The sequence below is a fragment of the Propithecus coquereli genome, unplaced genomic scaffold, assembly GCF_000956105.1.
Source record: "Propithecus coquereli isolate 6110/MARCELLA unplaced genomic scaffold, Pcoq_1.0 Scaffold303, whole genome shotgun sequence".
Taxonomy (NCBI): Eukaryota; Metazoa; Chordata; class Mammalia; order Primates; family Indriidae; genus Propithecus; species Propithecus coquereli.
The window spans coordinates 2,006,389-2,034,185 of record NW_012148653.1 but is presented as its reverse complement, the minus strand read 5'-3'; the positions used below and the strand labels follow the sequence as shown (position 1 = coordinate 2,034,185).

At 34.4% G+C, this 27,797-nt stretch overlaps 1 protein-coding gene across 1 annotated transcript in view; it reads left to right on the top strand.

Moving 5' to 3' along the window:
• IL1RAPL1 (interleukin 1 receptor accessory protein-like 1) overlaps positions 1-27,797 on the top strand; it is a 756,667-nt gene that overhangs the window by 466,960 nt on the left and 261,910 nt on the right. Inside the window, exon 5 of the mRNA XM_012649799.1 lies at positions 5,264-5,342. Coding sequence (XP_012505253.1) covers positions 5,264-5,342 — 79 coding nt within the window. The remainder of the gene's footprint in view (positions 1-5,263; positions 5,343-27,797) is intronic.

Genomic DNA, 27,797 nt, shown 5'->3' with positions numbered 1-27,797 from the left:
AATTATTATGGGTACATAATAGTTGTATATATGTATAGGGTACAGGTGATGTTTTGATATAGGCATACAACTCAGGGTAATTAGGGTATTCATTACCTCAGGCATTTATCATTTCTTTGTGTTAGGAACATTCCAATTCCACTCTTTTAGTTATTTTAAAGTATACCCTAGCTTAATGTTGATTATAGTCACTTTGTTGTGATACCAATTATTATTCATTCTATCTAACTATATTTTTGCATGCATTAACCATTCTAACTTTATCCCCCTCCCTGCTACCCTTTCCAGCCTCCGGTAACCATCTTTCTACTCTGTCTCCATGAGATCAATTGTTTTTAATATTATTAATTAGCTCCCACATATGAGCGAGAACAAGCAAGATTTGTCTTCCTGTGCTTGGCTTATTTCACTTAAAATAATGTTCTTCAGTTGCATCCATGTTGTTGCAAATGGCAGGATTTCATTCATTTTTGTGGCTATATAATATCACATTGTGTATATGTACTGCAATTTCTTTATCCGTTCATCCACTGATGGACACTTAGGTTGATTCCAAATCTTGGTTATTGTGAGTAGTGCTGCAATAAACATGGGAGTACAGATACCTCTTCGATATACTGAAGTTCCCTCCTTTGGATATATACCCAGCAGGAGATTGCTGGATGACATGGTAGTTCTGCTTTTAGTTTTTTGAGGAACCTCCATACTGTTCTCCATAGTCATTCTTACCAACAGTGTGTGAGTGTTCCCGTTTCTCCATATTTTCTGCAGCATTCATTATTGCCCATTTTTTTGATGATGCCATTTTAACTAATGTTTTTGTTAGAGTGAATTCTTGAAAGACAGATCAATTCCCCTGCTATGGCAACTAATGTGGGAAGTGTTAATGATTCTTAAATCTGGGTCGAAACCACTTTTGAACCCTTGATTAAATATCCAGTTCATTATTTCACAAATAGTAATATTTTTCTTTTTCTTTTTTTTTTGTAATATTTTTCTTATCAGGCTAAATAGGCTGCTAAATGCTGTTGTCCCAAACTTTGATGGATATAATTAGAACAGATTTATTTTCATCTACTGCATGCAAGCACTTACTCTGTATCCTATTTAATCCTCACACCAGTCCATGTGGGGAGACCATATATGTCATATTTTACATAAAATAAGACTGAGACTGCAACCTTTAAATAACTTCTCCAAATTGCCAAACCAACAAGGCAGAGTCAGGAATTATTAAAACGATGTCTCCCTCAGAGCTAAGTGTGTGATCTTCCTACTTTAACACAATTCTTCCAAGAAACAAAGCAAAGAAAGGAACTAGTTCAAATAAATTATGAAAATTATCTATGGTTTTGAAAGAGTAAATTTTGTGATAGAATAAGTATCTACGAAGTATTGAATATTCTCAGTAATATGTGAGGGATTTTTTTAGTATGTGAGGGATTAAAATTAAATTTTGAGGGGCAATTGTTCAACAGAGAAAGGTATGTTTATCCTAGATACTTCAAATTTCTCACCTTTTGAGAACATTGGAAAGACTCAAGAATCCTGGCCTATTTACTCTGGTCAGTTGTTGGTTTTGTTTTAGGAAGACAATGTCCTCCTTTTTACTGTTCTGTAACTCAAGTGTACAGAGAATGGAGAAAAGAGGGACTGCATTCCTTCATGAATAGTTAGAGAATTTAATTATAGATAAGGAATCAATCCTGTACACACCTTCGTGTATACCAACTTCTAGATATTTCTAACTGGCACCTGGTAAGCAAAATTAATGTCCTTAAAATTCCCCTTCTACTCTGCAGAATAGTTTTATCAATTGAGACATTAATAACTCTGTAAGAGAGATATGTTATTATTTTAAATGATTATGTCAGCTTTAATGGTGTTATTAGGGTGTTCTGAAGAACAAAATGAAGGCTCAAAATCACTTTTGTTGGTGGATACAAAGCTATATTTAACACATAATTAGTGAGACAAACATCTCTACTATAATTTTGTATTTTGGTAGAGAAAATATGGTTAGGATTTAAAATCATCTTGTGTTTCATATCACTAGTGTTGGATTTTCTTTAGTTTTTCAAGTGATTTCAGTTTTGAGTGAGTGTGTGTATGTGTATGTGTGTGTGTTAGAGAAGGAAAGAAGTGTCCCCAAAGAAGAGTTGTTTTCTTGACAATAAAATGTCAGTTGGTGAAGTCATTGTCTGATGCTAACAACCTTGCTTTTTAAATTTTAATTTGTTTTAATTCCCCGCCAGTTTCATCTTTGCCAATGCAGAAAATAAAGAGGGTCTTGTGTTTGTGTATATGTTCATCTTGATTGGTCATTACCATTCTTGCATTTGTTTTGCAGATTTTCTGTCAATTCAGTTCAACTAATATTTATTAAACACCATGATGTACCAGAAACAATCAAATAATGGATAATTCAGCTCATGTCTTTCTGACATGAGCTGAATTGGTCACTCTCAAATGACGCTGGAACTGAGCTACATCTTATCTTTAGTGGTCACCTCTTTTTCACAGTCATTTTACCAATATGTCAAGTCAGCAATTCAGCTGTTGTGTTATATGGAAGTTTCCATTCACTTCTATCAAAGACAGGAAAATTATATGAGAAATATGTTTAATTGATATCCATCATGGCATAATACCAAAACATGACACAGATGATGGCAGATTGCATTGCAAGAGCTCTCTACTTTAGGTTATGATGACTTCGCTGAATGTTTTCTCTCTTCTAAAAGATTGCACACACCTTGAGGGGAGACTTTGCACAGGCCTATGTGATAGTTGCTTGAAAGACTTTTCAAGGAGCGTATAACAAAGAATTGGGAAGAAAAGATCTAACAAGAATTCCAGCTTGAATTTGCTGTGTTACCTTTGGCAAGCCATTTGATCTTTTTGTACCTTACATCCTTGATCTCTGAAACAAGGGAGTTGAATCAGCCCAGGATTTTTTATTATTTTTTAAAGTACAGAGCACTGTAAGGTATAAGGGAAGAAACCAGAGAAATTCCAAAGCCCCTCTCACAATGTCTGGTACATTGTAGTGTTTAATATTAATTTATATCACTTGAATTGAATTGAATTTGTTTGGTAAACATCTTGGGTGAAATACTGATGTATAAGATAAATAAAAGTAGAATTACTTTTGTCAAAGAGCAGTGGATGGCACGACGAGGCATGAAGCCAAGCCCAGTGGGCCACCCCCATCTCCGTTTTCAATTCACCTGCCCAGAAGGACTTGGTGCAAATCATACAGTTTTAGAAAACATGGTTTAAAAATCAAAGAACTTAAACACGTAAGTCTGTCTGTCTCTAACATTTTATGGTTCCGTGACTGAGCCTCAAAGAATTCCTTTGTTAACTTGTAGTTTGTCACATGAGAGTAATATGAAAGATCTTAAAGATGTAACATTATGCCAAGAGTGGGTGGCGGGTTGGGGTGAAGAACCACAAAACCATTTTTTATTTCTGAACAAATGTGTTACATATGGATTTTATTATCTTTCTCTGTAGATCTTTATTTTTCCCTTACCACAACCTAGTGTGGGATGTGTTTAAACAGGGAACATTTCTCTCAGCTTCTTTCAATAACAAACTGTCAAGTTGTCTACTTATAACCACATAATCACAAGATTTTATAAATTGACTTAATTTACTGAATAAACCACTTATTTTGATACCATAGTTGCCTTTGAAGTTCACTGAAATAATTTGATAGCCAGAGTTTAATAAATGTGGCTTTTTGACCTATTAATGACAAACTATTTTGCCAACATGAATAAGCTGATTAGGTGGTAGGAGAATAAAATCCATTAAGATCACTTTAGGCAAGAAATAAGAGAATTTAACGTTAATCAGAGTGATGTCATATCTTTGAGAAGAATTTCAAAGCCATTGATCTCATCCTATTACCCAAACTTTCCTTTGCCCTTTATTTCATCCCTTGTTAAATAGTAATAAAGATGAATGAATAATACTTTCAATTAGTTATGAACAAAAGCTATCAATCATATGTGAGGTTGGTCTCCCAAACTAGGACTCAAAACGAATTCTTTTTTTGTTTTCTTATTTATGGTGCATCACTTCTTTGTACTGATTGTGTTTTCTGTTAAAGAGAGATGGAGACAAACTGTGGAAGCAGCTTGAATTTCTTAAATCTCTTGGCAGTAAGTGTATGTGGCCAACTCCTGGCAGTTCTGTCTAGATCAGCCTTCCAGTTATCAACCAAGCTGGCATGTCCTCCTGGCAAGGAAGAAAGCCCTCAAAGCAAAAACATTTAGTTCAACAACCCTTAATTGATCATTTCTGTACTTGATACAGAGTAGAAGTTGCAGTGACAGGTTTCAAGGGACTTAGGCAATTCAATCAGAAAAGGCGGGGTATGGGGGGAAGCTTAATGAAGGAGAACTGACTATTTGTCTAAAGTCTAAATAGTCTAGTTTGGCTAGGAATGAACTATGCAATGGGAAAACTATCTTTAAGATGCCTAATAGCAAAGTCTTAGATTTGTAGGCTGATAATTGAAATTGATGAAAACACAAAGAACAAATGTGCAGAAGCTTAAAATCAAAGAGAGTATATCCTGGAAATTAGCAATAAGTAACATAAAATGTAATGGATAATAGTAATAATAAAGGGTTTAGAATAACTGGAAAATATCATTTAAAAATATTCCCTTGGCGTGGGTGTGCTTGCTTGTGCTCGTACTGATTTGATACCACATTGCTGCCCATTTAGAGAATATGTACGTAGGAAATTCTTAATGTAATTACTAACTGGGAGGTTTGGGGGTGATATGATCCAAGGTATGGGAACTACAAAAGGAATTAAGAAGAATGATAAAAATTTATGCCAAAAAAATCATTAACATTGTAATACATGCCACATATATCCTCTGTAGCTTTAATCAACACAGAAAAAAATGTAGGGCAGCCCTTTAAAAGATAAACAAGATAGAAATTGGAAATGTTTCATGAAGCACAGGCATATGTTCTTAAGGACTGACCAATCCTGATTCAGTAATTCATTAGTGTCATGTGACTGTCAATTTGGAAGTATTACATTTTACTTGTATACAACTTAATCGCTTTTCAGGTTGCCTGAAGGTGCCACCTGCAATATGTATGTTATTAATTGGTAGCGTGCTTTGATACTACTTTGAGAATGAAAAATATTTGGGAAAATAAACTGTATTCTATCCTTTTGTTCATGCAGCTTAACTGTAAGTCTCTATATTATTATCGTTGTTGTTTTTCAGCTCCTCTGACCGATAAGCCACCCAAACTTTTGTATCCTGTGGAAAGCAAACTGACAATTCAGGAGACCCAGCTGGGTGAGTAATTCTTTAATTCTAATAAATACACTTTTCTCAATACATTCTGACGGTTAATAAGCCTAGATTATAACCTGATGCAATACGCTGAGCTTAACCAATGTGTATTTATAAGGAGCAGAATTAGCAAATGCCAGCATACCTGGACATTCTGTTCCCTGCAGTGCATGCCTTAGGACCTAACTGGATATATTGTTGTGAAAACTCATGTGCTATTTAGATGGTTGTTGAGAAATGAGATAGGCTATAATGTCATCTTATAATGTTTGAATTGTTTTTAAAACAGACAGTATAGAACTATTTGACTATATAATAACTATTAATATTAAAATACAATTTCTGAAATTTAGGGAAAAGGGTACAATTCATTAAAATAAATATAATTATCATAATTAAAACATTTTTAATTTAATGTGAACAACTGACTTTTGGCTAAGGGATTAGTAAATTTGGGACATAAGGGCATGGGCAAAATATGCCTTTAAAAATATTCAGTTGTACACAAATCAGAATTCTAACATAATTATTTTAGAGGTTAGTCTAGAATTTTCAAGTCTGATTTAGCTATACTCAGTTATACCAATTTATTAAAATTTTCCCAATTAAGTATAAATATATATAGTAAATTCAGTTATATTCTCTTATGCAAGAGAAATGTAGTATGCATGTACACATCATAAAGTTCAGCAGAATTTTTTTTGTTTTTAGTGATGTGGTATGAAAGATTATCAAAAGTCTCATTTTAACTGAATATTCATGTTTATTAAAGAATTTCTTCTTATATTAATCACTTGAGAGTAAAAATGCATTTACTATATACAACTAAAAAGAATCAGTATCCCATCCCTTAAGTTATCAGTGTTATTATTGTTCCTGGAGTGCACAAAGATACGATGATTGTTTAGAACCTACAAAATTATTGTGGTCAATGGATTGCTAACACTTGAAATGCTCATATTTGCTAACTTTGAGGCATGAACATATGCAAGATTTATACAAGTCAGGGTATTAATATGCTTCTTTGGTGGCAAATTCAAGCCTCTTGAGTTAATGTAATATACATGCAAGTAGTATTATAGTTGTTATTTTGAGATGGAAGACTATAAGTAACGTTAAAACAATGACACAAATGAAACAAATAGATATACTAAAATTGTATCTTGCTCTTTATTTATGCTATGGTATATTGAATTATATTAGAATTTATTGCTACTTTATTAGGAAATTTTGAAATATAAATTTTCATAAGTGGCCATGATGCTTCTACAGATCTTTCAGTAACTCTTAGGAAGATGTATGTCTAAGGAGTTATGCAAAACTATAAACTTTTGGGCCAAGAATGAGGGGGTTTATAGTACCAGTTATCTGTAATGAACATAGCAGAAATAAAATTAATTGTGTGTCTTTACTTGAAAACATAATTAAAAGAATTTTATGGTTGATAGTTGCCCATGGGGTTTCTTTTTATTGTCCCTGAATTTGGAATAAATCGTGTTGTCCTCTACCTCCTACTACACTGTTTTACAAAATGGAAGAATTCGTAAAGCTATTTTTAAAAACATTACTTTCTCTTGAACAAAGTCATAAAGACTAACCACATCAAATTAAAGTATAAAAATTTCTTATGCAAATTTCAAGGTTTGATATACATTCATTTGAAGAAATATGGATATGTCTGTTATCAAAATGCTCTAAAAATACTCTAACTCCTTTATTGTCACTGAAAAGAGGACATGAACTCTCTTTAACCACCAACTAAACTAGTGGATTCTTTTAAATACCTGTTGTTTTTATTTTCTGATTCTCGTTCTTAGTGTATCAGATAAATAATTCACTAGCTAGAAAAATGTAACCTTAATCTTTGAATTTTTGAGCAACATTTGATTTGAAATAACTACATTGCTATTATTGTTGTTACCTTGGTAGTGTTGCTAGTAGATGAATAACAGATCAAAAAAGTTAAGTGAAAATAGGAGAGAATATTAAAGACAAAGACACGAGATGCCTAAAATATACTTGTTTTTTAAAATATATACTTTAACTTTTCACTTCCTTGAAGATTTAATTTTTGCCCTTTCTAGATTTGAAAAATCTATCAATTCCAACCGGTTTAAAATGTGATATCAAATACTAAGAAAGGGAGACTGAGTGAAGAGTCATGGGTGGGAGTAAGGAGTGTGGCTTGCACCAGCAATGGGGAACCTATAAGTGGTTCTCTTATGAGAAAATCAGAATCTTCAACAGAATTTCGTTGTTCAAAAGACCTGAGGGGTCTGCCTCAACCTGTTCTCAAATTGAGCAATGACCTCAGAGGATAATAAAACTCTTGTATGAGCTATACTGTAAGAAAAATCATCAGAAACTACAAAAAGCTGAGCTGGTACATGTCTGGTGACCTAACTTGAGCATCCTGGCTAAGTTACACACATATCCAATCAACCCTGTTAACTGCTAGTCTGTTGGTTCTCTAGTTTGTTCACAAATATATATAATTCATTACTAATGAACTTTGATAAAATCATGAAGTTCATGGATTTGCGCTTCATCTGCAGATTTGCTTTTCTCTGCCATCTGCTGGCCATGCTTACCTTTCCCCTTTTCTACATCCTTTGTGTCCTCCTGTTCTAGTGCCTTCATTTTCTCAAACTGGAAAGGATCTAATCATGATCGTTTAAACTATTTCACTGTAGAAAGCAAAAGACACTAAAAAGCAAAGCACTTAGGGAAAAGATATATAATGGAAACTAAATTCATACGAAATACATAAATTGATGGGTTTGAATTGCAATCAATGTGTGGTTACGCGTTGGCATTTCCACTTTAAGTGACATCTCTGTGTTGTTTCTAAATGTGAAAAAAGAAAGCTGTCCATTTTAAATAACTTTGAGGTATCAGCAAATATATAGGCAGCAGCTTCTTGGGCAAAAGGCCCAGAAATCACACTATATAATTCTGAAGGTCAATCCAGGAGGTGAGCCTGACTAAGTTCTTTCAGGCTGCTGTAGTCAAGGGAATCAAAAGACAAACAATCGTCTTGCTGAGTTTGAGCCCTGAGGATGTAATTCAGAGACATGGCCTGCCTGTTATGGCCAGGAGCCCACTTTCAGAAATTTCCAGAGAAGAGGATGGTATATTCCATCACTACCAGACTTTCAAAGAGTAGAAATCCACCCTACCCTCGACCTAGTGAGACAGATTATATTTTATAACTCAGAATTTACTGAAAATTATCATTAATAACTCATCTAAACATGAGTATCACTTTATTTAAATTTTTGCTTTTGCTTTAAAAATAATTATACAGGTTAATGGTAGAAATTTGAGGGAAATAGAGAAAAGCATCTTGTTTCTTACACTCTACACTGTAAACACATTCTACTCCTATTAAATGTTCTTAGAAACCCTTTTAATGACTACATTATATCCATGTGAATGTCCTATAATTTTATATATCTGGAAATTTGGATTTTTTTCAATTCTCATTATTATAAACAATGATGTGATGATCTTTACCTATATATGTTTCCCCTGACTTTATAATTATTTCAACAGGACAGATTCCTAAAAGGAAAAATACTGGATAAAAGGAAATAATTTTGTTAAAGGCTCTTACTACATATTTTCAGAATTCTTACCAAAGAAGTTGTATAAACCCTCACCAGAGTTATATAATGAGTATAATAACCTCTTAATCTTTAACAAAATAAATAAAATATCTTAATAGCATAGAACTCTTAAGGGAAAAATCTATTTCCTTTGATATACAAATCATTTCTGCCTCCTATCTTTTATCTCTTTTACTCATTGAGTGCAAGTGGCCACTCTTTTTTGAGTTTATCCACATTTGGAGGATCTAGTCCATTTAGGTAAGCGTCTATGTTTGGAGAAATATAGAAACCTAATTGAATGTCTGCAATCCCTATCTATTTTCTTCTCTTGCTCATCCTAATGCTGAACTGAGATCCTCCTCTAGATTCTATGTTTCTTAATAAAGTACCCAGTAAGTTTGGGATGCACTCTGAGCACATGAAATGTCAATAAATACTAACTGACAATAAAGTGTACAAGGCAAAAAGAACACACATCTCCAAATTTTCTGCAAGAGAATATAATGAGGATACTGCCCAGTAGTGCTCTTACTGTTCTTTACCAATTTATTCTTTCTCGTTGTTTGTTAAAAAGCAAACGCTTCGTGTATCTGAGCGAGTAAAAAGAATTCACCAGATGTTAACATCTAGAGGAAAGTGGTTGGCAAAATAATGAAACCTCGAATTTTTAAACATTCATCCTGGTAAAAAGAACACACATATATATAATTTTATACAATTTAACTATAGGTTAATTAAAATAAAACGTCGCATTAGAAATTTACAAGTACTCCTTGCCTTGTTCCACCATACTGTAGTTTGTAGAATTTTAAATTTCAAGTAGAATGAAGGAAAATGTTCATGGATTGTTTAAATAGATCCTGATTAATATTTTTATAGGAAAACACCATGCCATGAAAATTATATATTATTTAGTTTACTGTGTTGCTAAAATAATTAATTATTAAAACATATTTTACTTTGATGCTTTATATGTTCTAGAAATGTATAAATAAATATATCATGTAAGAAAAGGATGTGTCCTATTACAAATATGCTCGTTGAGTTTTTAATCTAATGAAACCCTATAGGAAATTATTTTATGGAGCCCTCTAACATTTTCCCTATAGATCTATATTTTCATAGCTTTTGTTTTCTTTAAACAACACACTCCTTTTCTGAATAGTAACTACTCTATATTAGTAAACTTGGGAAACCTTTTTGCATCTCTCTACAGTAGGGAAATACTTAATATCAATGCTCTAGAAAGGACATAATTCAGGTATTGAATTTGATACCCAGTTATGAAAGTGGCATACAATTCTGTTGATTCTAAAAATTAATGTGTTGCTGACTTGTGCAAGTGATGTAAAAATGACCATTCCCAGAGATAGGAAAGTCAGTATTGACCAGGTTTTTCCATCTACAATTACTCTACTGGTTGTCATAAGCAAATGTAATACTGTTGACTTGGTTTTATTGCACCATAGGGAACATATAAGACATATTTTCCCTGACAAACTCAAATAAAAACCATAAAACTTCCTTTTCTACTGTGGAGAAAAACAATATCCAAAGTCCAAGTTTTTTATGAAAAATGATGTTCTTCTTCCCCACTTAAAAAAGACATGCTGATCAGCATAGTTCGACTGCCTGAAATAAACCTTATTAGACATAAATTACAGCTTTCGGACAAATAGACATCATAATTAAAACATGTAAAAGTAAATACATACTGGTATTTTAATTATTTAAACTGATGGCATTCAGTTCTACTCAATCCAAATTTATTGTGCCTTGATAAATGAAAGTAATAAGAGCTGTTTTGGTCTGATATCTGAATTTTGAAACCAAAAAGTACCTTAAAAATTGTAGGCCAGGCATGGTGGCTCATGCCTGTAATCCAAGCACTTTGGGAGACAGAGGTGGGGGGATCACTTGAGGCCAGGAGTTCAAGGCAGGCCTGAGCAAGAGCTAGACCCCATCTCTACAAAAAATAGCAAAATTAGCGAAGCATGGTGGTGCATGTGCCTGTAGTCCCAGCTACTCAGGAGGCTGAGGCAGGTAGATTACTTGACCCCAGAAGTTTGAGGTTGCAGTGAGCTATGATGAGGCCATTGCACTCCAGCCTGGGTGACAGAGGGAGACCCTGTCTTAAAAAAAAAAAATATGATTCTGACCAGAGAATGAATGCTTGTCATATCATTATTTAAGTTAATATTTCATATCCTTAAGCAAAGGATAAATCAATAAATGGAAGCTAGTATTAGCATTCGTAGGTCATTATGGTCATTATATGATCTAACATATGAATCTCACAAATTCTTAAATTCAGTCTTTTTTGGGTGACAGAAAGCAGGAATAGGTTTGGGAAAAAATGCAACTTTGCATGCTTGCTTTAAAAATTGCTATCTAAGCAGAAGTTGAACTTCTTTTTTAAGTGTTAAATTCTTGAGGCCTAGTGGTAGGACAGGTTTCAAACCCAAAAAAAGATGGACATCAAGGTTCCAACAGTTCCTATGGACCACTGATATCCAAAAGTTTGGAAGCCAGTTAAAGGACTCGTTAAAAGGCTTTAAAAACTGGGACAGAGAAAATAAAAGTGAGTCTTCACATTTTCTTACTTTGCAAAAGGCCCAGAAGGGAGAGAAGACAGGAAGAAAGAAAAGGTTCAAGACATAGTGCTGTCGCAAAAGAAATGCAGAGAGTCAGCTGAAACATTGAAATTTTCACCCCCTTCACAGCATACATCAGTGGCTCCAAGTTCAGGTCATTGTATCTATGTGACAATCCAGCTTTCTGCTTACTACTGGTATATCCTTGAACAACCAGCCTTCAGTTTGCTAATCAATAAAAAGGGTACCAAGATCGTACTACCTCTGTAGGGTTAATGCAGGTATTTGATCATATAATGTATGTAAAAATTAATATATTGCCTGGCATTTATTAAGTAGTCAATACATATTTGCTGTTAGTAGTTAAGATATTTTAATGCTATAAATAGAGTGCTATAAATAGAAGATTCCTGAAATGCATTTTGAATGTCAGTGTATGATTGATCATGCTTATATTCTTACTATAGTGTTACATTATGGCAACAGATATAGGCTTTATTACAGGATGGATAAGATTTTAGAAAATTAATTTCCATCTCCCCTCTAAGAACACAACATGCATACTAAATTTTTATACTTCAATGAAACTTTATATTATTTTAGATTACTTAATTTATCAAAAAGTTTATCCAAATGCATATAGTAAGTATATAGTTACAACAGAAGACAATGATGCCTCATTTTACGAAAATGACAACTCAATGGACACTATGCCACACAAATCTATAAATGACCATCAAGACAAAAGTAAAAGAGAAAAAAATTATCTTTCTAAACAAAGGAAATTCAGGTATAATATTTCTTAAAAGACATGGAAAATAATTTTACAAAACAAAGCATCAGACCATTATGCCTGTCAATTTCCTCATGAAGGTTTTGGTGATAGTCATATCATTTTATAGAAAAATGCTGCTTTTCCCCTGACAAACACTTATCACAAAGCTTTCTAAGCCATTCTTAATGATGGAAGTTTACTAGCATGGAAAAATGCAGTAAGTATCCTATGTTAACAAGAACTGCTCCTGAATTTGCAAAGTAAATGCCAATTTATCAGAAATAAACGTATCAAAGGACGTTATGGTGTAGAATATTGAAAGAGGTTTCAGAATAAGAATATGCACCACATGACTGATGTCCATTAAAATAGAAACTATAAAAAGACCCTCATTATTTAAAAATTGAATATAAAGAGAGATGTTCATCCATAAATTTCCTCTTGAATTTTGGCTAAATAACTGAGCATTCTCAAATTATATGCAGACTCTTCATAAAAAATAACTTGTGCTTGAATACAATTATGAAAATAGGAAACCAATATTTTATGGTTTAATGTTAAAACATTTAGCATTCCTGTCAAATCTTACTTGACCAACTTAGTATGTTCTTACAGATTTGAGGGCAAATTGAATCATCATAATTTCAGAGAAGTGTTCCCTTCAGTTTTGATTGATCTTTAATTAGCAGTGGCTTAACATGTCAGCTTTAAGAGGCTCTGTCCCCCAGTCTCTTTTAAGTAGCTAATGATCAATGAAAGATTTATATGCATGAGGGAAATATGCTATTTAAAGAAATTCTATGGTGAATAATTTTATATAAGAACCCTTTTATAATTGAATAATCACCCCCATAACTTTTATCTGTGGTAATGCAGATTTTTACATTTTTATAAGATAAGGTTCATAGATATGAAGCTGCAATTGGCATTTCTAACTAACCCAGACAAAGGATCATCCACCCGTTACCTCGTGTGACTTCCCTTTGTCTATCAATGGAAAGGAATGTCCCTATTGTGACTTTCTGACTCCTCTGAGGAAATATTAAATTTTATTCAGCAGCTTCAGAATCAACAGTATTTCATTTTAATCAAATAGTTTGACAATTGATGTGGTAGGGTAAGCTATCTAAGTAACCAGAATATCTCATGTTCAAGTATGACAAAATAGTTTTTTTTCACAAGGGATGCACTTTGAAGGCTATCCTACTATATCTCCCTTAGTTTTGTTGAAATGTATCCTGATAGAATAACTGTCCATGGTGTCATTTGTTTTTCTGTAGTTATAACTGTGATGGGAGTTTTTGTTTCCAAGTTTTAAAGCAGAATTTTGTATTTTAATTCTTCTGACATTTGTATGACCCTTTTTATTACATCATTCTGCCTATAGCTTCCTTTTATCTTAAAGTATTCAAATTTATTTAATAATATTTTTCTTTTAGCATAAAAGTATATACAATGCAATTTGATTTGTAGCTTTATGAATGAAGTAATTATCTAAATGTGCCCAGACATATGCTCATATGCATATGCCAACATGCCATATATTTACACTAGTCGAATGCACAGACTATCCATAAGGCTTTTTTTTCTTTTTGTTTGAGACACAGTCTCACTCTGTTGCCTGGACTAGAGTGCTGTGGTGTCAGCCTAGCTCACAGCAACCTCAAACTCCTGGGCTCAAGCCCTCCTCCTGCTTCAGCCTCCCGAGTAGCTGGGACTACAAGCATGCACTACCATACCCGGCTAATTTTTTTCTATATATTTTGGTTGTGCAGTTAATTTCTTTCTATCTTTAGTAAAGACGGGGTCTCACTCTTGCTCAGGCTGGTCTCGAACTCCTGAGCTCAAACGATCCGCCCACCTCGGCCTCCCAGAGTGCTAGGATTACAGGCGTGAGCCACCGTGCCCAGCCTATCCATAAGACTTTAAAACCCACAGCAAAATCTCACGAAGAGGCTTCTTCCTTCTAATTTACCACATATAGGTCTGATGCTAATTTCTCAGAAACACTAAAGATTTTTTTAAATTCTGTAATTAAAATTTATAAAACCTAATTATTACATATACTAACCAATTGAATAATAAAAAAAAAAGAAAACCTGATAAAGAGTTTTTGTTTTCCAAAATTCATCTGTATTGAAGTAAGTCTTGGCCCAACGTTTTTGTCAGAAGATACCTCTCATTGCCAGATCTGGTCCACATCAAGCATGAGAGAAAGTTGGCAAGTTGCTTAAGATTCCAAGAGAGTCTATAATTCCCTCTCTCTCCCACTTCTCCCCAGTGGCCATCTCCTCAAACTCACAAGTAGGCTACAGGCTCTCTCACTCTGTGAGAGTTTTGGTTTCTAGCTCAATAAAAGCAAGTCACCCGCCTTGGACTTGTCTGCTGAAGAACTGTGTTTACAGAACGATTTGGCAGCTCTTTGAGTAGAAACAGAGCAAAGGAAATTACGTTGTTTTTCTGGAAAAATGAAATACAGTATGTCCTGTCATATCAAGCCATCATTGGAAATAAGATACTTACAATATGACAAGTCCTAGGAAAATCTGAGATTATTACCACAAATATTCAGTAGTAGGAAGCCATTATGTGAAATAGCTTAGGGGAAGTCCAAAAATAAAAGTGTTTTTGTTCTCTTATCTTAAAAGAAAGAAATTTAATGTTTCTGATGAACATGTATTTCTGATATGATAATGTCAATTGTCTTGACAACTGTAAGACTTTTTAATTAATTGATTAAAAATTTTTATTGCTTTCTAAAAACATACCTATTTGGCTGAAATTATTTGGGATGCAATTAGACTATTCTTACTCTGCTTATTATATACTGACTGTTTATAAGTAATATGAAATATTTGCTTCAGAATTATATATCACATATTTATTAAAGGATTTATATAAGATTATTTTAGACATAAATGTAATTTTTAATGATTATGATTTTTTGGAAAAAAAAAGCCCTTCTCTATTTCCCATGAATGATGTGTTTTCACTCCAATGCTGTTCATTAGGATTTGCTACTAATTAGAGAGTGGGAGTAATATTTTAATATAATGGGAGCCACATGAAACAAGTGAATCTTATATTAGATGAGAGAAAGAGATTTTAGCTTCAGGTGAAGTTACATGTCATAGAGAACATCAGTGACTATATATGAAAGAAATGTTCAATCAAGAGTAAACCCTACTATTGAGAGATTTCAGGACACAAAGGATAGGATTTTATTTTATTTTAATCACACTTTATGTGCACAAAATAAAATAGAGAACTGAGGCAAAATATAAATGATTCAGAGGAGAAATAATCCAAACATTTTATTTTGGTTTCAAATAGTTGGCTATTTCAAGCAAAAATTAATTTGGGGATTTGTTTTATTTTGGTCAACTTCCTGTTTGGTCAATTGCCTAGGCAATTTAAACTTGAAGAAATACAGGCAGGGCTCTGGTCATAAGTGACAAATCACTACAAAGGCAGAAATGGTGCTGGCCTCAAGGAGGACTGCAGCAATGCTAGAGTTTTCTGTCTTTCTTCTCTGCTTCTCTTTGCATGTCATCATTTTTCATAGAGGTGGGGTGTGGCAGGGTGGGGTGAGGGGAGGAAGGCATACACAAGGTGAGGGCAGTTCTTCTAACTAGGAGGTAATGTAGGGTTGGAACTTTAGCTAGAGTTTGAAATTCCCTGAAGAGAAATCCTGATTGGCCTGGACAGGGTTACAGATCTAATTTTGGACAGGTTACTATGGCATCAGAGGTGAGGGGCATTGGCTCAGTGGCTATTGCATGCTCCCTCCCTTGTGGTGAAGAAACCTGTATTTTTGTGTGAGTACATAGAGGTGTGTGTGGGGGGGGGGTTGGAGATTTTAACAAAGCTGAGGGAAGAAGTAATCGTTATTATAGAATCCATCTTTTCATATTCAATATCTGTTTCATTTAACGTTCTTAGTTAATCTGTATCTTATTAATGTAGTTGTCATCTTTATTATGTCTCTTCATTAACTGAGTGAGGGTAGAACAAGCCATCCTGATGTGTTTCAATGCAATCTCTCATAGATGGAAAACTGTTCCTTGCCTCTTCTCCCAGCCAACACTGATGTTGCCTCCTCAGTATCTGTAGTACACACTTGTCAGCTCCACACCTACAATCCTCTCTGCTCTCTCTGAACCTGTGTAGTATGTTATCTCTCAATGTTGAGCCTAATGCCAACCACAAACCAAATGTCAGGTTCTCAGCTGTTAGAGACATTTTCAGGAAAAAGTAAATATGTTTCCTAGAGCTACAGCATGGATCGTAAAATCAAGTTCATGTAATAGAAGTGAGTAAAGTAAGGCCAGATACAAGGCTATAAAGAGCAGTGGTGACCCTGATAAAGTGGGGAAAACATGTCTTACCTAAAGGATTTCAAATTCATTTTTTAATATCATATTGGACAAATAATGGCCTGAGTGTCCGATCCCTTGATTGGTAAATCCAGTGTTTTTTTTTTTTATTTCAGCATATTATGGGGGTACAGATGTTTAGGTTACATATGTTGCCCTTGCCTCCCCCTCGCCCGCCAAGTCCGAGCTTCAAGCGTGTCCATCCCCCGTGCGGTGCGCATTGCACTCATTGTTTATGCATATGCCCGTCCCCTCCTCCCCCCTTCCCCCTGCCCAACATCCAATAAATGTTATTCTTATATATGCACTTAAGTGTTGATCTGTTAATACCAATTTGATGGTGAGTACATGTGGTGCTTGTTTTTCCATTCTTGGGATACTTCACTTAGTAGAATGTGTTCCAGCTCCATCCAGGAGAATACAAGAGGTGCTATCATTTTTAAGATGGCTGCACAGTGCAACTGTATTTGGTGGTATAAACACTGGATATGTTTTTACCACCAAATACAGTTGCACTGTGCAGCCATCTTAAAAATGATTCATCTTAAAAATTTGGATTCAGAATGGCTATCATGGAATATGAATCTGTTTTATTATGATATAGATTGGAACATGCTACAGATGGATTTGTAATGTGTTTGGAACAACTAATATAACAAGATCTCTTACTCAAGAATCAAGGAGTTTAGAGACCCACAGTTAATTATGAAAGAAGAATCACCCCATCAGGTGATACAGGAGTCATGGAGGTAGAATCAAATGGGCAAATTCTCCTTAGCAATCTGGCCCCACAGAGAAGTAGTTATGCCTATTTTTTTAAATCACAGACCAGTTAACAAAAATGGAAACATCTGTTAACTCTCCCAGAAGACATTTTTACTTACTCTTCCCTATAAATTTTCCTTGGATATATCTTTGCTCCTAAGTTCCCTTACTTGAGACTGCACATTACCTAATTTGCTTCCCATCATGTACCAAGAAAAGGATCGGTGATTATCTTTGCCATATTGATTACAGCCTATATGTAGTAGCTTTTGTAAATTTAATGCAATCATCATTTCTATGTATGGTCTTCACAGTCAAGAGTTGCAGTAACAGAGAATAGAAATCCTATAATAGGCATTAGAATTTTTAGTGGACAATAACAAAAATTGGAGCACAACGAGTTTGTCAGATTCTCAGTTTGATTTCATAAGAAAATCCTCTTTGTAAATTGGAATAATACCAGATTTTCTGTTTAAAAATATGTTTCCAAATAAATTATTAATGTTTGAAGCTATGTGTATCCCAATTACCCAGATTTGATCATTATACATTGTGTGCATATATCAAAATATCACGTGACCCATAAATAGGTACATTTATTGTTTATCAGTGAAAAAGAGAAAAAAAAGCCACTCGATGCAAATATGTCTTGTGTATGTGTGGTCTTAATTGATTTTATTTTAATCAACTTTACTGAAATATAATTTATGTACAATAAACTATACCCGTTTTAAGTGTCAAATATGTATATATTATGTATCTGCCTGTTATCTAGATGATAAAGGGCAGTTTCTTCACAATCTGTCCCCATTTTATCTTTATACTTCCATTCACTCTCCTATGACGCCTACACCACTGGCCATGCACTCCTGACCACACCATGGACCTGCATGGCTCTATCCTTTGCATATGCTGTGCCATCCATCTGGAATTCCCTATCTACTCAAATTTTGAGACCCACCTCAATATCATCTCTATGAGGACTTCCCTGACTCTAGTCATACTAGGCATAATTCAGTACCACCATTCACATGCTAGTACATCTCTTTTTCATATCTTTATTAGAACATTTCTCTTATCATTTTGTATACATATCTTTGTGTATCTATTTTCCTTACTGAATTTGAGACTTTAAAAGAATGGACTACAGTGTTTTCATCTTTGTATCTCTTATATGTAGGTCAGTACCTGATGCCCAGAAATATATGAGTGAGCAATCCATTTAGCATTTACTCAGCTTTAATAATCATAAATAAGAAACAACATTTGTAACTCACCGTTTTCAGTAGCTGTATACTATAGAGTAATGAAGTAAACTACACTAAAACTGTTGGCTTTGCTTTTATTGCCTAATATGATTGAATATTCCCCTTCATGGATGAGGGAGACAGATAGATAGAGAAAGGCCCAGGAGTCTGGCTAGGGAAGTCCAGCAATAAATCAAACCCACATTAGACAGAGGAGGAAAGATCAGATGGATATTGAAGTTCACAACAGAGCAGTAGGTTGAGTTTGGAGAAATAAATAGGGGTTAAAAGAATAGTTACGCATCACAGTTCAGGTAGGAAACTGGTCAAGGGTAGAGAGTTAATGGGCATCTTGAGTTTGAGACAGATCTTTAAAGTTTAGTAAAGTAGACTCCACAATCTTAGGGCCCTGAATGAGAAATGGGTTCACTAGTTCCGTTTACTACTTTGTTATTAAGTGTCTACTGAGCGTAAGATCTGGTAAAACTACATAGATAGGTAGGCAGGTAGATAGGTAGACAGATACCTGTCCACCAGGACTTTACATCCTAATTTCAGTTAACCTCAGGATGAACCCTGTTGCTCGAGAAGAAGCCAAGACTTTCCATCCTCCCTTATAGTTTCAGCTGTCATTCAAATGAGGTTTTCATTGACCAGATACTCCAGGCCTGGTAGGCACAGCTTTCCTTGATTAGTGATTATAATTTCTCTTTGCTCCTGAAATATCTTACATTTCCAAGACATTTAAATGTCTTGTCTCGTTTCATCTTTTCAATAGCCTGTGATGTTTGTTGTGCCTCCATTTTACAGATTGTAATCAAAGCTTATATACTGCACTTCCTGGGACATTTCTATACACTAGTGTGTTGATTGTGTTTTCTTTCTCTATTCATTTGTTGAGTTCTAATTGTGAGAAATATTCTCTTAAATACATGACCCTCCTGTAATGTTTAAACTGGTCTATTCTTATGGACTACTAGATTTCTGTTTTATTCCACTGTTAACAGATTGTATGTTTTATCAAATAGAACATCTAGAAATAATTCAATTGAATATGAACTTGTCCTTTAGATGTTTCTGTCTTAGCCAGTTCAGGCTACTAAAACAAAATATCTTTGACTGGGTAATTTATAAATGACAGAAATTTATTTCTCACAGTTCTGTAGGCTGGTAATTCTAAGATCAAGATGCCGGCAGATTTGGTGTCTGGTGAGGGCCCTCTGCTTCATAGATGGCACCTTCTAGCTATGTCCTCACATGGCAGAAGAGGCAAAGCTGCTCTTTGGAGCCTCTTTTATAAGGGCATTAATTGCATTCACAAAAGCAAAGCCCTCATGATCTAATCACTTCCCAAAGGCTTCACTTTCTAATACCCTTAATTTAATGATTAGGTTCCAGCATGTGAATTTTGGGGAATATACAAACATTCAGATCACAGAAGTTTCTCGGTTTTTTTTTTAAATTCAGTTGCATGTTTCTTGGATCTGCCTCTGTTCATCTTTGCCTCCTGTTTTCTCATTCCCATTTTTTGTACTACTGTTCTCTCAAGTACATTTTAACAGACACTTTTCTTCTTCCACTGATCTTCAAGCATGAAATTTCTTTTCAAGGCACTTAGGAAAATGGAAGTACTTAGAACGTTCATGAACAGAATGTCTCACAAGCTGCAAAAGTTAATGTGAGAAAAGCTGATAGAAGAGTCCTCTAGTTCATGAGAGTTTTACTCTTTAAAAAGCAGCAAGTTACAATCCCTTCTTAAATAGCAGGCAAAAAGCAAGTGGTCTCATTTCACTTCTTAAAATAGACAAAGTGAAACTAATAATTAACTTGTCAATTTACTATGACTATTAATTCCCGGCACACAAAGTTGGCCTTTGTTAATTTAGGTTTCACATTTTCTTTCCGAATATAATTATCTGACTATATATAGATAAGTAATTTAAAGCCAGCTAATGATTGTTTGAGCATTTAAAGTTAAAAACTGTGTAGACATTAGTAAATTATCCATTTAGGAAACCTGTAACAACTGGATCAAAATTAATGTTAACTGAAAAGTTAAATTGAACTGGTGGTATTTTTATGACATTTTCAGGGTATCCTGCCCATGGCTTGTAAATATATGTTAACTTTAAGGAACTTGATAATGTTTACATAGAAATAGAAGTGTTTTTATTATATTAATATAAATGTATGCTGCAGTAACCTAAGAAAGTAATTTGCAATTTTTCCTATGGGCTGACATTTACTAAGTGCAAGACTCCATAAGCACTAGTATCAGAAAATATCCACAAATCGTGAAAATGATTATAAGAATGAAAATATCATATTCACAGATGAACACTCTATTTTAAACTTCAATGATTAAAATAATCCAAGTATTTTCTTAACCGTACAATAGCATAATATTGAAAATAAGATAGAAACTGACTTTATCCTATCCTATGAGAACAGTTTCTCAGTAGGGAGATAAGGCAAAGATTCTCAAAGTTTATTGAAATAATGATCAATTCAGTCTTCAAATGCAGAAGTGCATTTTGTATTCAGTTTGATAATCCATCAGCTTTTTGAATATCCTATATTTTAATTATTTTAATATTATAGGTTATTTTCACTTTTAATTTAGTTTTTCTTCAAAATAAAGAATTTCTTCTTATCATGTTATATGGATACAAGCCATTGAGTAGTGGTCTTGCTACTGATGTATTGATGATCTCGATGGCCTGAGGATCTTCATCTCCAACTGTCTATGACAATGATCCTTAACTAGGAATGGGCCTCATAAATACCTGTAGAGACTTTACAAAACATATGCACCCAGATTCCTTTCTCCCGCTTCCTCTCCCCACTATCCAAATTTTAATTTATTAGGAGCATTCCAATTCCACTCTTTTCACTATTTTAAAGTATACCCTAACTTATTGTTGATTGTAGTCACTTGTTGTGTTATCAGATATTGTTCATTCTATCTATCTGGAATGTTGCTGACACAAAGAAATGATAAATACCTGAGGTGGTGGATATCCCAATTACCCTGATTTGATCAATTCACATCATATGCCTGTATCAAAACATCACATGCACCCTACACAAACATATAACTATTATGTACCCATAATAATTTAAAAGAAAAAAGAAAAAAATTATTAGATCTGGAAGGGAGGTTGAGAATCACTGTTCTCTGCTTTTGGGGGGAATTTCAAGGTCTATAAACAGAAAATTCAGGGAAATGCAAATCAAAACTACAATGAGATATCACCTCACTCTAGCTGAATGGCTACTTATCAAAAAACCAAAAAAGAACAAGTGTTGGTGAGGATATAGAGAAAAGGGAATCCTCACAGGCTGCTGGTGGATATATAAATTAATACAGCCATTATGAAAAACAGTACAGAGGTTCCTCAAAAAATTAAAAATAAAACTACCATATTATCTGGCAATCTCACTACTAGGTATATATCCAAAGAAAATAAAATCCGTATATGGAAGAGATGTCTGCACTCCCATGTTTATTAAAGAACTGTTCACACTAGCAAAGAATATGAAATCAACCTAAATGTCCATCAGCAGATGAATGGATACAGAAAATATGGTATATATATACAATATATATATATATATATATATGTATATATACAATGCGATACTATTCAGTCATAAAAAGAATGAAATCCTGGAGGACATTATGTTACATGAAATAAACCAGGCACAGAAAGACAAATACCACATGTTCTTACTCATATGTGGAATCTAAAAAGTTGATCTCAAAGAAATAGAGAGTAGAATAGTGTTTATCAGAGAATAGGGAGGGTAGGAGTGGGGAGGGTGGAGAGAGATTGATTAACCAGTACAAAGCTACACTTCAACAGGAGGAATAAGTTCCGGTGTTCTATTGGGTAATAAGATGACTAGACTTAACAATAATGCAGTGGTCCCCAACCTTTTTGGCACCAGGGACTGGTTTCATGGAAGGCAATTTTTCCATGAACTGGGGGTGAGGGGCATGGTTTCGAGATGATTCAAGTGCATTACATTTATTATGCACCTTATTCTATTATTATTTCATTGTAATATATAATGAAATAATTATACAACTCATCATAATGCAGAATCAGTGGGAGCCCTGAGCTTGTTTTCCTGCAACAAGACGGTCCCATCTGGGGGTGATGGGAGACAGTGACACCTGAAGTGTGTTGCTTATGTCCAGTCTACTCCATAATCTCGTTTTGGTTACTGCCACTGCAGAAAACCCTGCTTCACAGAGATAGAATGTTGGAAATGGAAACAGGCTTTTCAGTGCTTTTGTGGCAATCTCAGGATATCCTACCTTGACTTTCATCCAGAACATATGGAGATTTGAAGTTGTCTCCAACATACTTTTAAGGCCATCATCATTTGCGGTCTCAAGCAGCTGATTCTCTTCTACCATGGACAGATGGAGTTTTGCTCACTCACCCACCGTTCACTTCCTGCCATGCGGCCCTGTTTCATTTTTTCTTTTTTCTTTTTTTTTTTTTTGCATTACAGGATTTTTATTTATTTGATACTATAGTGTTCTATACCCATAAATCGGCCTTTTTGTTATATTGAAATTTTTAAATTCTCTTTCAAGTTTTTGCCATATCTTTTATTATTTCACAAAATTTTAAGAAATGAATTTTAATTAAAATCCTTGCAGAATTTAGACTTTGACTTATCTATAACTGTGGACATATTAATCCAAATTATTAGAGGTAATTCAAATCCAACCTTTGCCTGCTTCAGTTGGATCATATGTTGTTTCTTCATCATACATGAAGTATCTGGCATTTGAATGCAGGTTTCCAAAAATGACAGAAGCAGCCCCCAAAGAAAAAGGCCCTGTTGAAAATATTAATAGTACACACCCTCCTCCCACACACAAAACCACTGTTCTGTAATTGAATGCTATTTTCCGCTATTCAAGTTTCCATTCTGAAGTTGTGAAAATGGCTTCAGCTTATTTTTTTTAATTTATTTCAGGATATTATGGGGGTACAAACGTTTTTGTTGCATGTTATGACTTTGCCACACCCAAACCATGATTTGAGGCATTCCTTTTCCCCCCTACAATGCTCCCCGCATCCATTAGTTGTGAGTTTACCCACCCCCAACCCTCTAATCCCTGAAGAATATTACTACCGTGTGACAGGCCATAGACTGCTACCGGTCCATGGCCCAGGGGTTGAGGACCCTAGCAATAATGTGTTGTGTATGTCTAAATAGCTAGAGGAGAGATTTTTGAATGTTCTCATCACAAAGAAATGATAAATATTTAAGGTGATGGCTATGCTAATTATCCTGATTTGATCATTACACAATTTATACATTATGTTTCTATAGAAGCATTCTCGTTGTACCCTATAAATGTGTAGCATTGTGGGTCAATCATTTAAAACAAACAAAAAAACCTTCTGACCATGTGAGTCTGATGTTTTCTTAGTCATTATCCTGATACCTATGTTTTTTAGAGCTCTTTGCTATACCCATGTGAGGGAGCTAACAGACTATCTGGGTGATCTCATCAGTAAGATCATTAGTGCCAAGAAAGGAAGACTTTATAACTCAGGCATAGAGGGTTCAAATGAGGATTGGAAGATCCTTCCAAGTGGAAGCTTGTATGACACTATATTGGGGAATGAGGATGGGATGAAGTGGATAAAGAAGATATTTCTTAAAGCAGAGTTAAAATTTTGCAACAATTTGAGTCACCTTCTGAAAAGTTGTCTTGGTATTTGTATTAGTTTTCGATGATTGCTGTAACAAATTACCATAAACCTGGTGGCTTAAAACAACAGAAATTTATGCTCTCACAGTTTGGGAGGCCAGAAGTCTGAAATGAAAGGCTGCACTATGTCTGGAGGCTTTAGGGGAGGATCTTTGCCTCTTTTAAGGTCTGTGCCTATTAGCATCCCTTGTCTTGTGGCTGCACCACTCCAATATTTGCCTTTGTGGTCAACATTGCTTCATCTTCTCGTATTTTTCTTTCAATTCTGTCTGTCTCAAATCTTCCTCTGCCTTTCTTATGAGGTCACTTACTGAATTTAGGGCCCACTTGGATAATTGAGGATGATTTCCTCATTTCAAGACCTGAACTTAATTACATCTGTCAAGACCCTTTTTCCAAATAAGGTTAACATTTACAGATTCTGGAGATTAGGACATGGACATATCTTTTGGAGGGGGCACGATTCAGCCCACTACAATATGTCACATGTTCTACTATATTCACAAAAACTGATACTAAGTAAAATTTCATAAGATTATGAACAGCGAAGTGTCAACAAGAGCCTTCATTTAATAATTATCAGAGCTGTTCCCATGTGTATGTGTGCATGTGTGTTGTGTTTTGTGGTCTTTTTTTTTTTTTTTACATGAAGTATACCTTTTTCCAGGTAGCCCTTGAGATTAGCAAATGGGGAAGATATTATTAGAAACTGTCCATAGCACAAGAGTTTCAAAGAGCCTAATAACTAAAGCAATGGGAAGCATCCATCTAACGCTTTTCCAAGAAGAAAAAACAATATGGTTCCTGGTTCTGAGAGAGGAAAGAAAGTTAGATCCTAACTCTTTACAGATGAATTTGGTGATATTCAACTGTTCTCTTATATTTGGCAAAAGTTGATTCACCTGAAAAGGACATCTGTTCATAAGTGTATCAATGATTATATCTACTAAGGGAAAATGGTATATTATTCCCAACCGAAGTCTTCACAAATAAAAGATTGGGGATAATATGCTTTTCTCCATTAGTACACACATCCTGGTATATAACCATAGCAATGGCATGCATAACTTTATAAAATATGAAGACATTCACATTGTTTAGCATTTTAAGGATTTTTCTTTTCCTTTTTAAAAATAATTTTTATTTCAAAATATTAAGGAGGTACAGTGTTTTTGTTATATGAATGAATTGTATAATGCTGAAGTTAGGGCTTCTAGTGTGCCCATAGACAGAATAGTGTAAATTATACCCAATAGGTAAATTTTTATCCCTCATCCCCCTTCCACCCTCCCCCTTTCTTAGTTTCCAATGTCCTTTACACCACTCTATGACATGTGTACCCATTGTTTAGCTCCCACTTATTAGTGAGAGCATGTAATCTTTATTTTTCCATTCCTGAGATACTGCACCTAGGTCTTCATTTCCATCCAGGTTGCTGCAAATGACATGATTTCATTTCTTTTTATGATTGAGTAGTACTCCGTGGTGTGTGTGTGTGTGTGTGTGTGTGTGTGTGTGTATACACCATATTTTCTTTATCTACTCATCAATTGTTAGGCATTTAGGTTGATTTCATATCTTTGCAATTGTGAATTGTGTTGCAATAAACATTTGGGTACAGGTGTCTTTTTGATATAATGACTTCTTTTCCTTTGGGTAGATACCCAGTAGTGGGATTGCTGGATTGAATGATAGGTCTACTTTTAGTTCTTTGAGGAAATCTCCATACTGTTTTCCACAGAGATTGTGCTAATTTCCAGTTCCACCAACAGTGTATAAACATTCCTTTTTCACCGCATCCATGCCAACATCTATTGTTTTTTAATTTTTTAATAATGGCCATTCTGATCAGGGTAAGGTGGTGTCTTATTGTGGTTTTAATTTGCATTTCCCTGATGATGTTAAGCATTTTTTCATATGTGTTGGCCATTTGGCTATCTTCTTTTGAAAAAACTCTGCTCATGTCTTTTGCCCACTTTTTAATGGGGTTCTTCTTTGTTTTGTTTTGTTTTTTCCTGCTGATTTGTTTGAATTCTTTGTGAATTCTGGATATTAGTCCTTTGTCAGACGTATAGTTTGAAAATATTTTCTCCCATTCTGTCAGTTGTATATTTACTCTGTTGATTATTTCCCTTGCTGTGTAGAAACTTTTAAGATTCATCTGCAGTGTTAAGATATTAAAATTTTACAATGTGTTAATAAGCAATCATTCATTTTATCAAGCATTTGTTGAATGTTTGCCATATGTCCAGCATAGTGTTTGGCAAAGTGGCAATAAAATACCAAAATGAATGTATTGTGTGAATTTTGGGGAGGAAGAGCTTAAGCTGGGTCAGGCAAGACCTCATGCTGAAGATGTGAACTATACCTTAATTAAGGAGTAGGATTTAGGCAGACAGAGATGAAGTAGAAAGGCATTGTGGAAAGGCCAGCATTAGGAGAGGCAGAGATGAGAAAACATAAGTTGTCTTTGGAAGCTGGACAGTGTTACAGCCAACTAAAGCAGAAGTTCAGCCAACTGAACTGAGGAAAAAGAATAGTGCCAGAAAAAAATAGTGAGGACATATTATGAATTTAGATACATTTTACATGGAATATATTACAATGGAATATATATTCCATGGAAACGTTAAAAAAAAGAGGAAAGGAAGAAAGCCCAATTATTAAAGTAGTCTCATAGTAGACTGTAGAATGACTAAAAGAAAGAAGAAGTCAATGGTAGAGAACCAATTGGGAAACTAATTGTCTAGGTGAGAAGTAATAGACTAGGATTTGAAAAAGTCAGATCTGAGGGGGAGTCAGCTTTCAGAAGCAATGAGAAGTATAAATCTTAGCAATATATAGACTAAAGAGAAGTAAAGCTGACAGAGGGGAGTCAAAGAAAGTAAGTTTTAATTATGGCTAACTGGGAGGGAGGTGATGCCAATAAGAAGAATGTCAAAAAAAGGATCAACATCTGAAGGAAATAGGTTGAGTCAAATTGTGATTACAGGGCTGTGATACACTTTGGCAAAGCTCTCCCACAATTGAAAATATAGACATAGTTTGGGTAAGGTGTTCAGGCTGAACATGTATTTGAGAGATCCTCCTAAAGAGTTAACACAGGAAGTCAGGTACTTATTGGCATGGATAACTTATTTTCTCTCATTTTGTCTGAAATTGTTATTGGAATAATTAAGTATACTAATTTCTAAATTTCTTTTTTTTTTCTTGAGTACAGGAAATGTGTTATGTTTACCTCTGAGTAACCAACCAATGGATTGTCTTTAATAAGTCTTGTTGAATTACTGAAATTTAGGTTGCGATATTTCTGAGATTATCATCTTTTTCCAGGTTTAATGGACTTAAAAA